We start from the raw sequence: 12,483 nt of genomic DNA, 5'->3' as shown, positions 1-12,483 counted from the left end.
ATTTTAATAATACCTTTCTATTAACAGATAAATAATTACATGAATATTCTAAACACATTATTGATAAACGTAAAAGACTAGTAAAGACAAAAAAAAAAAAAGGTAAGTAATTTAAGGTATAAACGTTATTACTGGGTAAAGGCAATCCAATTTTTGGCGTTGGGAAATACCAAGTCCTCGGATATTAACACACATACTTCAATAAACATAGTTCATTTCTTGTCAAAATAGTAATTTCCTTTTGCCAGAAGAGTGAGAATTGCTTGTGGGGTGGACCAAGGACAAGATGGAATTAAAAATCTAAAATTAGTCATAATATTTATTAATTACAAGTGTAAACAATGCATTTTCTTGTATAAAAATTGACTGATCTTGGGACAGCAGCAAATAAAAAACTTGATTATATGTTTGATGCATTTAGATCAGGAGAAAAAAAATAGTAAAACTCCTTAAACACCTATACAAGTGGAAATTTACAAAAGTAGAGCTTGATATAAAGGTAGATTAGCGTTTCATGGCGTGGTATCCTTTTCCACCATTTTGTTTGCTGGTACTTTGTCTGACTTTACAGCATAAGCCGAGGGGAACCATCCGGATTTACCCTTGCATTCTCCCTCGGACCATCCATTTGGAGTTACCTATTGTAATTATATCGGCAATTTAACATATTTTGCTCGCTAAAAAGTAACAATTATCAACAGAACAAAGCAATGAAACAACACAGTTACAATGTCTCAAGTCATGAGCAACGGAATATGTAAAGGATAAGAGGACATATTGTAATAGTTATGATCCAATGTGCAGCCTACAGAACCACATTTCCAAGTGTTGAAGTCCTCAGACGTAAAATGTAGCTTCCCTTCTCCTCAGACTGCGGGACATGGCTTCACGAAATAAATGTATTGTTGCAACCAATTTGAGACACCTAACCAACAACTAAGTTGCAGGGACTCTTCATTTTCGGTGTCACACCCGTGTCGACACGGCATGGGTGTGGGTGTACCGGATTTGGTCAACCAATTTTTGGGTACTTTGACCAAATCGACGGAGAATTCGGAACAAACACAATGACTTCTGAAATCAAAACAAAAGCTAGGGTGAAATTGAAGAAAACGGAATACCTTGTATATAATAATTTCGATGTCAGTCCTTTTCCTTTTATTTTCTTCTCGTATTCTCCTCTTGATCAATATTTTCTCCTTCTCGGAATACATTGTAAGTTTTTCACATGGTGTTTCATAATGTAGACATATTTTTATAATTCTATTTTTATATATTTGCATTATTTTTAGCAAAAACCCCGCACCCGTATCCGTACCTGGATCCGTACCCCAAAATCTTAAAATTTAGATGATAAAGGATCCAACTTCTAGATCCGCACCCGTATCGGACACATGCACCCAAGTCCGAGCAACTTAGACCAACAACATATGGCGCCAATAAACCAGCTCTTGCTGCTGACACTCGTATTCTAATTCTGGCATGTCCCATCAATTAGTCAATCACAGTCGATTTCATTTATGATCCTCGGGGTCATATAACTAGCACCTTGACTTGTCCGCTTGACGCCTGCTATCTCCCACCAGCGCAAAGGCAATTGTAACTCTACCCACCCAGGCTTCGGAAGATGGAAATAATTTTACCGACAACAACAACAACATACCTAGTATAATCCCACAAGTGGGATCTGGGGAAGGTGGAGCGTACGCAAACCTTACCACTGCCTTGTGTAAGGTAGAGAGACCGCTTCCCATAGACCCTCGGCTCGGAAATAACTTTACCTAGTGTCACCTTTTATAACCAGCACTTTTTTAGCTTATCCACACCAATCTTCAGTCATATAGCAGGGGGATCTCAGAAGGTTTATTTGGTTCAGCATATTCAAAAGTTAAAGGCGGCAACTTCAGAAGGGAAAATGTCTAAGCCCCTCACTTGCTGTTGGCTATTTTACACTAAGGAAGGGCGATTGTTAACCTACTATATAATAATATGTCCACAACCAACAGCAGTCTACCACCATATTCGATCTAAATACGGACTTTGTCCTAACATTTAGAAGGATTTGATGAGTCATATTGTTAGTTCCTACAATTACTACTGTTAGAACTGGATAACTGAAAGGGGCATCGACAACGCAAGAGGCCAGTGTCCTGTAGTTTTGGATTTTGACTGATAATGGAGAGATGACAATACCTTACTACAGTTTCGGCATCACTTGTTCTTGCAAAAAAAGTGAAAGGTTTAATATCTACCCCCATAGTTAGAAAAGCTCTTAGGCTTATGAACATATCGTGGAGCAATAAGTATGCAAGACTTGGAACCAAATGGAAAGTTCTGAAACTGATGTTAAATGCCGTCAAGGTACTCCAGAAAATGTCAACTTAAGCATCCAAAGAACAAAAAATAAGACATGATAGTTATATCAAGCAGCAGTCATATAGGCAGTGTAATGTGCTTAATTAGAAATGAAGATATTTACCTGCCGGACTACCACATAATCGCCAGCCTCTAGACTTAGCTCACCATCTGCTTGGGCATCAAAAGAGTGTATAACCTACCGCCAAAGAATCAAGGAGATCAAAGAATATTGAGATTTTGAGATAAGGGTGGCAAGTGGGCCGGTCCAGGCCCGGGACCGCGGGCCAAACGGGCTAAACGGACCAGGACCGTTTGGCCCGGTTTTAGCGGGCCTGGTCCGGTCTCGTGTGCCGGTCCTATGATTTGGGCCCGTCAGGCCCGGGACCGTTTAGCCCGCCAGGGCCCGGGACCAGCCCGGTCCCTTAGCGGGCCAAACGGTCCCAACGGCTATTTTTAAAATAAAAAAAAATAGCCGTTGGACTGTCAAAAATAGCCGTTGGCTATTTATAAAATAACCATTTAACCCCCCAAACTTTGTTTTAATCCCAAACTTTTTATAATTACACTTTTTCCATATTTTCAACTATAAATACCCCATCATTATTTCATTTTTTCCATGAAAGATATTGCCATGATTTTTAATGCTATAATAAAAATATAACGCATTGATTTGAATATATAGTATATAAATCGAATATAGCTTATATATCTTAAAGATGTATATATAGTATAGTATAGTATAGTTCAGTATAGTATATAACATACTATATATACAACTTAAGATATATAAGCTATATTCGATACACACACACACACACACACACACACACATATATATATATATATATATATATATAAGATGTATATATAGTATATTTTAAGATGTATACTATCGAATATGGCTTATATACTATGTATATATAATATAGTATATATATATTTTAAGATGTATATATAGTATATAAATCGAATATAGCTTATATATCTTTATTACCATTTTTTTTCTCTAACTTCTATAAAATAAAATAAAAAAATAGAAAATATCTGTTGTGCCCGCTTAGGCCCGTTTGGACCCGTTTAGGCCGGGACCGGCCCACTTAACCCGGGACCGTTAGTTCGTGGTCCCGGTCCCGAGCCGGTTCCAGCAATAAGCCCGCGAAGCCCAGGACCGTTTAGGACCGGCCCGCATAGGACCGGCCCACTTGCCACCCTTATTTTGAGAGGACAAAGGAGTATTCTGTAGAAGTAAATATGCCAACTCTTTAAAGAGTGCCTTACCTTTGCAATAAAATAGGTAGGACTTTTATCCTCAGCTTTTGGATGCTCAGTTCCATTTGAAGTTGTATCATGCAAAACTCTTTCTGAAGTTGAAGATTGCGGGGATGACCCATTTAGTTGCTCTTCTTCAAGCATCTGACTCCCAGAGAAAAATGTTATATATTTCTGTGATCACCTTGTTTATCTCATTCTGTCTCAAGGTAGAAGTTCACTATTCTATCCAGCTTAGAGAAAACTAAAAATCCTGCTAGAATAGTTTAATTCTCATGATTTGGAGGAAATAAAAGGTTTGAATCTACAGACCTCAGAATGCAACTTCTCCAAAATGGCAACAACATTCTGATGATAAGATCTTTCAGCATCGACCTGCAAGCTAAAATCATTTTTAGATAAAGAGATACAGATTTCAACTGGAAGTGATCCGTGCAGAGAAAAAATAATGCAGACAAGAACATTAATATATTAATAGGGAAGAAAAGTAGAAAGCAACGATATAAGTGTTCTCAAGCTAAACAAAATAACTAAGTTCGTAGGGATCTCCAATTGCTGAAGATCAGTCAAGTGGAAATCATGAAAAGGTCATTACAACCGATAGGATTCATTTTATTAACACATTCAGAATTGAAGGGAAAATTTGATTATGACTAGGTATCCCAGATATTTGAGTTTCATATATATGTCATTGTGTTCTTTCATTTCAAATGACCGAAGTTAGCAAATAAAATTCCCAAACATAAATTTATCAATTTAAGGTCATTTTACTAAGCAGTTAAGGTTACCCAATACACATTGTGATGTCAGAACATACACGAATTGAATGAAGAAAGAGAAACCAGCAATACCATGGTAAGAAGCTTTTGGAAAGTAATCTGCTGCTGGTCCTCCTCAACAGATAACATGGCATCAGTTGCTTCTTTGCCAAGAACCAACACCGAAGATTTGAGCTCCGACAATCTTGTTTCTGCATTTTTAAGCTTTGCCAAACTTTCAGTAGAAGCATCTCTAAACTTTGATTGGCGTCTTATCACTTCGGCAGCCTAAAAAGAGCAGGGGAAGCCACTTAGAACTACCAGAATTCTTGCATGAATTGATTACTACCTCATTGAAAAGGGTGTAAAGATCGGCTGATTGTAGGGGTACATTCCTTGGTGATATATGGGACAGATCCCTCTGTTTCCTTACTCTCTTTTTTTAAATAAACAAGCTTTTACACCAGCCCAACCCATCAACCCACCCGAAAAAACAAAAAAAGTTGAAAGATACCTGGGCTTCAAACTCCTGGCGCATTCTGTCATAACGGTGAGTCAAATGGCGAGCATCTTCTAAAGGAGCACCATGTATTGATGCTCTTAACGGCTCACAAACCTACAGCTAAAAGGAAAAATGGTCACACACTATGCGCTCTTGGAACCAAGAAATGGCCACAACAACCAAATGTCATTATGCCACATCTAAGACTCATCGAGAAAGAAATACTAGAATGCACAATACATATTAATACTGGAGAAAGGTTCATCATGTTATACCATTTTACAGTTTCACCTACATCACATCTTGGGTTAAAAGCAGTAGAGATTCATACTTCAGGTATCTTGTCATTAGAGGTGTATGACTCATCAATAAAGATCACTTTAGTTCACTATATGAAATGAATTGCTAAAAGCATCTGCAAGTTTTAACCTCTCAGGAGTGAATAGATCTCTCCAAATCTAACCATAAGAACCCCAGATAAAATGCTCTCCTATAAGAAAAAATTGTGTGCTTGACCTACTTTAATGCATCATATGATATGTCGAGGATACCTGACTATTTGTTCTTGTTTTTTTGTTTAGACATCAGAAACAGATAGCTTTGCGCTTGAATTATCATATTCTGCCAGGCACATAATACATTCAAGTTTTAAAAAAATGATTAGACCTTGGTTCTTTTTTTGTTTTTGTTTTTTGATAATGGATTAGACCTCGGTTCTTACTGATACATTAATCTTTTTGCATTGCACAAAGAGTGAGAAGTGCATTATTTTGGACCTTATGCATGTCTGTGTTTGTTTTATGCTGTCTAGATGGTCTCTAGAGATTCTTCCTTCTAACCTATCCATCATTATTGTATATATCTTAACATCAGAAAGCATATTGTCTCCCACAACAACAGGTAGGCAACATCTTTCATAAATTAAGCAAGCTTCTGATTCCCTCTGCAGCACATCACAACTCCCATTGCAAGAAAATGGGGCAACATAGTAAAAATGGTGGGAAAAGACTGAAAAATGACCTTCAATCTACACAACAATAATAACCTTTTTGAGGGAAATCATTTGGAGCGGATATGACTGTAAAGCTAAACAAGCATAGATCTAACCTGTTGTCCAAAAACTCCAAGCATAATTTCCCTTTGATCTTCCATTGCAGCATGTGAAGTACCAAATTCCACGGCAATCCTTGGCAAGGTAGACGGACCATTTTGATTCTCACTCCCATATTTACAACAATTCTCGGACAACTTTCTAGCTGCAAGATCAAGCTGAAAGTTGAGACTTCCATATAACATGCTAAATAACAGAAGCAACATAAGATATGGATGGAGGTCCACAGACCTATCTCCATTTGTTTTTTACTCGTTGATAAATATCCTTCTACACCCCGAACAATATCCCTCTGGAAATGCTGTTAAGCACAAACGCAGCAAGTTAGTTTTGTGATCCATATGCTGCTACCAAGAGGACTATCTTTAATAGAATTTTTTTAACAGGAATCAAAGGATCAGTAAATCTATTCCACCCAAAATGGGAAGGGGTTAGGGTTATGAACTTAAAAGCTGATAATTGAGTCGATTCCATGAGTATAAGTTCATTCAATACCGACCAAGCCGAAATAGGGTTATACGCATAGGGGTCATTCGGGCCTATCTAAATAGATACTATGTTTACGTATGGATCCCCACCTGCATTCCATTTAGGATTAAGAATACGCATCACCGGACCTGCTTTTTACATCTCTATTGGGACCCTATTTCACCTCTTTGAGTTTGAGGACTTTATTAATAGACAAAAAACCATTAACAAAATTGTATTGGTGTTACCTTTGCAGCCCTTGTAGACATATATAAGTCTTGAAGCCGCTGATGAATCTCTAGCTCTGCTTCGTCAACCATCACAGATTCATGGCCCAAGTGCCCCAATTGTCTCAAAATAGCCTAATAAAAAGCAGAATATGAGTTCTTTCATAACAGATGATAAGAACCTACATAAGCTATCTTCATTGAACTATGTTGTAAAGAACTACCATTCTGGTCTGACCCAAGCATATGATCTCACAAGTCTGGACTTTACTTGTTTAATATTGAACTTGAGTTGAGAATTTGGGTCCAGCTACTTATGCAATAACCTTGGCTCAGATTCATAGATAAGCCAAGAAAGATAGATCGCTAACAGTAACAAGCAAAAGATATTCTAGTAATACTACCTACATGTAATAAACCCATTTTGCGTAGGGTTCTTTCTACTTCATTGCTAAACCTTAGTTCAATAAAAACTGCTTCTTGTATTATTACATACATATTTTCTTTTAGTATATAATCAAGGTCACAAATTCCAACTTAAAACAGCAAACATGAAATTATTATCGAAATCGAGGGGCTTCAATCTACGTTGCGCGGACTCTTCGATTTTGGTGCCGTCCCCGTCCCGATACGGGGACGGGAGCGGGAGCGGGATATGTCCCGGATTCGGTCAACTGACTTCGGAAACTTTGACCGGAATCCATCAACAAATTTGGGAGAAAAGTTGAGATTTTTGATTTTGAGAAATCAAAAAATAAAACAGATTTAGGAGAATGAAAGAATAATGTCCATGTTGGAGAATGAAAATGTAAGTTTTTCATAGAATATCTCCCAAAATTTACAATGTTTTTATAGCTCTATTTTTTATTAGCCGAATCCCCGCACCCGTATCCATATCCGGATCCGCACCCCCGAATCTTAAAATTTAGATTTTGCCGAATCTGATACTTGGATCCGTCCCCGTATCGGATACCCGCACCCGAGTCCGAGCAACTTAGGCTTCAATCCCTTTTTTTTTTGGGCCTAAGGGCCTCTTGCCCTACCAACATACCAGAGGCTTTCGGGGCTTACACCTCCCTGTTAAGTACCTAAATAAGGCTTTTCGGGTAGGAAATAAAAGGGAACTAAGGGTACCAAGCAACAGGAGGAGAAAAATAATTACTTCGCCAAATGGAAGTAAATCAAACAAGTTCCCTCCTCATTCCCCCGCCCCCTCTACTTACTTGCTCCAAAGATAACTAATTTTACTCATAGCATTTAATAGAGACCATGCAATTAATGATACTTCAACATGTTTGGCCAAAAGCATAACTCGAAAGTTTCCCGGGAGAATCACCCTTTATCTATTATAGGGTAAACCTCCATCCCCCAAAAGCCCCTAGCAAGGAGAGTAACAGTGGCCCATTCCTACTTCTCTCTCTTGTTGACTCAAACACCCCATCCATATAGTTGGAGATGGCGCCACTAGGCTGTATGTCCCTCCCTTGACTGGAAAATCACCGGCTTAATTTCACTACTGTCTAGTTCGAGTAGCTTGTTATTTCATTGATAGCACAAGAATGTTATTGCCTTGCTACATGGATCACACAAACGGTTCTTAGACTCGTCATCCTTATACTATCCTCACTGAGCTACTTAGGTAGTTAGGCTCCATTCTTTTCTTTCTAATTCTTAAACATATACTACTATGCTATTGCCTGTTTATAGGAAAACTAAAACGCTGCCCAAAGTCCAAAAATAAATTACACAAACAAAATAATCAAGCAATACAGTAACTCAGAATAAGATGCAATAATGGTAATAAAAATGGAATCTTTATCCATTTAAAGAGGAACAACTTCAGCAACTTGATTAAACCTTAACTACAAAAATTAAAACTTTTCTCTACGACCCAAAAATTAAAAAAACCCTTTGATAACTTACCACTTCTCCTACTAAAAATCATTTAAAAACAAAATAAAACAAAACCTGCTGTTGCTTAGCCACTTGCTCCCTCAATTTAGTAGCTTGTTTCTTTATAGCCTCCATTTAGGTCCTTCCAAGTTCTTCCCACAAGTATGTATTCAAAATCTTGAGGCAGACCCACTAAAAGACAAGCAAAAGGGTACTCAAAAAAGGCAAAAGAAAGGTGTTTTACATTACATGGACTTTGGCCCTTTTCTTGGAGCTAGGAAGAGAATCTATCTTCTTTTTTGCTACAGGTAAAAGTTCGGAAAAGGAACAAACATAACAGAAGAGCAACAACCAATAAGAAAAGAGAAAGTGGGGTTGGCAAGAAATAGATAAAAGGACTATGGGACATAGGAGAAAAGTGTCGGTTACTGCTGCTACTGTTTCTGCACAAATTTAACGCCAAAAGGAAGAACAATAGTGGAAAACAGGGGGGAGAAGAATGTTTGACAGCACTTTTCTTTTTTATATATTTTTTATGTATTTGGTAAACACCAAAATGGCGAGCTGTTTATGAGCCAAAATTAGTCATGAGCAATAGTTGGTCATCTTAAAATGTTACTCCTATTTTCGATAGTTTATAAGTACTGTTTGACCAAATATTTTATGTGATATTGCCGTAAACCAGCATGATATTTCCAAAAGACTTGACATAGTAAAAAATTATGCCTACTTTTTTATGTAACATATTTCTATCAAACACACTAATTATTTATTTTTCATTTTAACACTTCGATGTAACTGCTTAGGTATAAAATCAGCTACTCTGAGCCAATAATATAAGAAGAGTAGAGTGAGTGTGTCAAATTTGATGGGTGGGGCAGCGGGTAATGGGGCAGGGCTGGTCTAATTTAAGACCAGATGGACCAATAGCTTTGGATAGGTGTCACGTGTCTGGTCCATCAAGTTAGGGGTATATGCGTTTCAATACTAAGACCGTATGTGCTTTTTTAGCCAAAAGTATAAAGAGAGATAATTTTAAATAATTTCTAATAGTAGAAGGATATTTCAGAACCTTTTTCGAATATTTTATATGATATTGCCTGCTTTAGGTTAAAACTGCATGATTTTTTCCGAAAGACTTTAACAATGTAAAAAGTTATGCTTACTTTTTTATGTCACATTTTCTATCAAACATACTAACTATTTATTATCCGTTTTAACACTTCCATGTAATGTAACTACTTATATATACAATCAGTTACTCTTTTTGTTTCCGATGGATTACATATAAATTAGTTTTAAATGAGTATCTCTTTACATAAGGAATTGAATAAGGAATATCAATTATTTCCATCTTACTTTATACCCCCCCCCCCCCCCCCCCGGGTCACTCTCTGTTCTTTCTCCAATTTTTCTTCTTTTGATGTTCTTAGTGTTTTATCCTTTCATGTTGTATAGAGTTTTAATGGAATTCATTAATAGATTTCAATCGTTTTACTATAGAGTTTTACTTTAACAATTTCCGTTCATGTTGCACAATCGGTGTTTGAATTGAAATTGTTAATCAATAAATTTTGAAGGTGTTTGATTCTCCACCATTGACAGCCATTAAAAAGCTTCGAATCTTTGAATTCGAATTTGGGTTTTTAAAAATTATTATTTGTTTGGATTGGGTATTATTGCAAATAATTGGGAGTATTCTTTGGAGTTTATATCTCAATTTTGATGGTGTTTGGTGAAGATTAGACTTTGATTTTGGCTGAATTTCAGATTGAAACTCGTAGAAGAAGAAGAAGAAGAAGACATGACATACAATATACTTACGAAATTGTATTAAAATTGTATTTAAGTTATATATATATATATATATATATATATATATATATATATATATATATATATATATATATTATTTGAATGTTGTATGAAAGTTGAAAAATAGTTGTATAATGTATGAATCTTTGTATGAAATTTGTATTTAAGTTATAAATACTATCTTTTTACATAAACTTATTGCTATGTATCAAAATTGTATTAAAAGAGAAAGTTTTGATTGGAATTTCAGAGAGGAAGAAGAACACACCACTTACAAAATATATACAAATCATATACAAAAGACATTGTATAAAAATTGTATGAAAATTGTATTTAAGTTGTATGATGTTGTAGTTGTATTTAATTGGATAATAATAATATATGAAAGTTGTAGATAAGTTGTATAATATATAATTAGTCGTATGAAATTTGTTTTTAGTATGTATATTGTTACAGATATATCAAATTTGTATTAAATTTGAATATTCCGACATTTAACTTGTGTGATTAAGGTGATGCATGTCTATCGTGAATGTCTCTAATATTGCTTTCGGTTCTCCTTGTTCCTCTGCCGCCTCCCTCCTGTTCCCCTAATTCAAACAAACCATAGTGGCATTCCCATTAGAGTGAAATGACCACTTTTATTCGTATTTTGCAGATCACTCTTTCATTGAGAAAGTAATTGTGTTTGAACTTATGGCGTTCTTCTTCTCGAGTTGATACGAGTCATCCTGATTATATTGCAAAGTTGAATCCAAGATCCATTCTTCATGAAAGTTTTGAGATAGATGCTGATATATATTGCATTAGAAATACACAACTTATACAATCATGTGTGCGTCTTGCGGATGATGAGCGTCCACATATGGACACTGCCTTTGATGCATTGGTAAGCATCGCCGGAAAACCATGGCAACAACCTCATTCTTGGGTTTTCCTTCTTTAGCAAATCAAGCGAGAAAAGAAGTACACGTGGTACAATAAGGTATAATTGAATCCCCTAATTTATGGCATTAATAATAGATGGTATACGGAGAGACGCGGCAGAGAATATGAAAAGAGGAGAGGAGAGAAAATAGAAAAATGATGTAACTGGATCCCCTAATTTAAGGCATTAATAATTGATTGCATATAAATTGTAAGCAATCCTTGTTTAGAGCGGGTAATATATAAAATTAGGATAATTTTGATAAATAAATTTCAAAAATTATGTAGGAATAAAAAAATCTCTTTATTTATTTGATTTTTTAACTTTTGATCCTTTGTTAGCAAAACGACGAGTACAAAGCATATATAGAGTAGATGAAATTTCTACTCTCTACCTCACTAATTCCTTTTCGAATGTCTTAATTTGATATCATTTTTCAAAAGAGTATTTTTCTCATTTCAGACGGATCCACCACATTAGTTGCACGACTTTTTCTTATAAGGATTCCCTTTCATAAAAATCTGATAATCTTTTAATGAAAAGTTGAGTATGACTGACGATAGAGTGACTAGAGTTAGAGATGAAGTGTGAATACTATATATAATTAGAATTGTCATTTCCAAAAGCTATTAGTCATTTTAAAAAAGTAAGCATGTTTTAACATATTTAATCATTTAAAAAATATATTTTCTAGATCTTTCTGTAACAACTAAATTTCGTTCCTGAAAAATAATAATCAAGACAAAAAATATAGCGACAAATATTATATTCAATTTCAAGTGATAGGGTTACAATCTCTAGAATATCTCGAATCTAAAGAGATGTGGTCCTCTGATTCTTCTCCTCACGAATGATGGTTCAAGAGCTTGAGAGTTTGATCTTGAACTTGACGGATTTCAAATTTGCTGTGCGTCACGAACAACTTGAAGCTCGTCACGAACCAAGATTTGTTGTTGGGTTATCACGAACGGAAGATTTGAAGCCGCCCGCTTATGATTTGAATTCGCCTTTGGAATTTGACCACAGGCGATGATTGCAGATATGGATGGAGACCTTGATGCTATTCTTAAGAGCTTCTTTAGTCTTTACTTCGGCTTAGTTGCTTGTCCTCTAGCCTTCTCCTTTGACCCCTTTATATAGGTGTAGGATGGAGT

At 36.0% G+C, this 12,483-nt stretch overlaps 1 protein-coding gene across 4 annotated transcripts; it reads right to left on the bottom strand.

Moving 5' to 3' along the window:
• Positions 1–266: 266 nt before the first annotated feature.
• Positions 267–8,942, bottom strand: LOC107829261 (SH3 domain-containing protein 1). Of its 4 annotated transcripts, none has more exons than XM_016656734.2 (10): positions 8,662–8,942; positions 6,715–6,828; positions 6,230–6,299; positions 5,995–6,143; positions 4,900–5,001; positions 4,479–4,673; positions 3,940–4,002; positions 3,637–3,771; positions 2,480–2,554; positions 267–638 (listed from the first exon to the last, which is right to left on the bottom strand). In XM_016656734.2, the coding sequence occupies exons 1-10, from the start codon at positions 8,719–8,721 to the stop codon at positions 513–515; spliced, it is 1,089 nt and encodes a 362-aa protein (XP_016512220.2). In that variant the 5' UTR covers positions 8,722–8,942; the 3' UTR covers positions 267–512. The 4 variants fall into 4 exon arrangements, with proteins under 4 accessions (XP_016512220.2, XP_075102340.1, XP_016512221.2 ...); XM_075246239.1 differs by having other exon boundaries at positions 8,617–8,690; XM_016656735.2 differs by lacking the exon at positions 8,662–8,942 and adding an exon at positions 6,918–7,054.
• Positions 8,943–12,483: the final 3,541 nt, after the last annotated feature.

The sequence above is a fragment of the Nicotiana tabacum genome, chromosome 23 (genome assembly GCF_000715075.1).
Source record: "Nicotiana tabacum cultivar K326 chromosome 23, ASM71507v2, whole genome shotgun sequence".
NCBI lineage: Eukaryota > Viridiplantae > Streptophyta > Magnoliopsida > Solanales > Solanaceae > Nicotiana > Nicotiana tabacum.
This window is presented reverse-complemented; position numbering and strand designations above follow the sequence as displayed.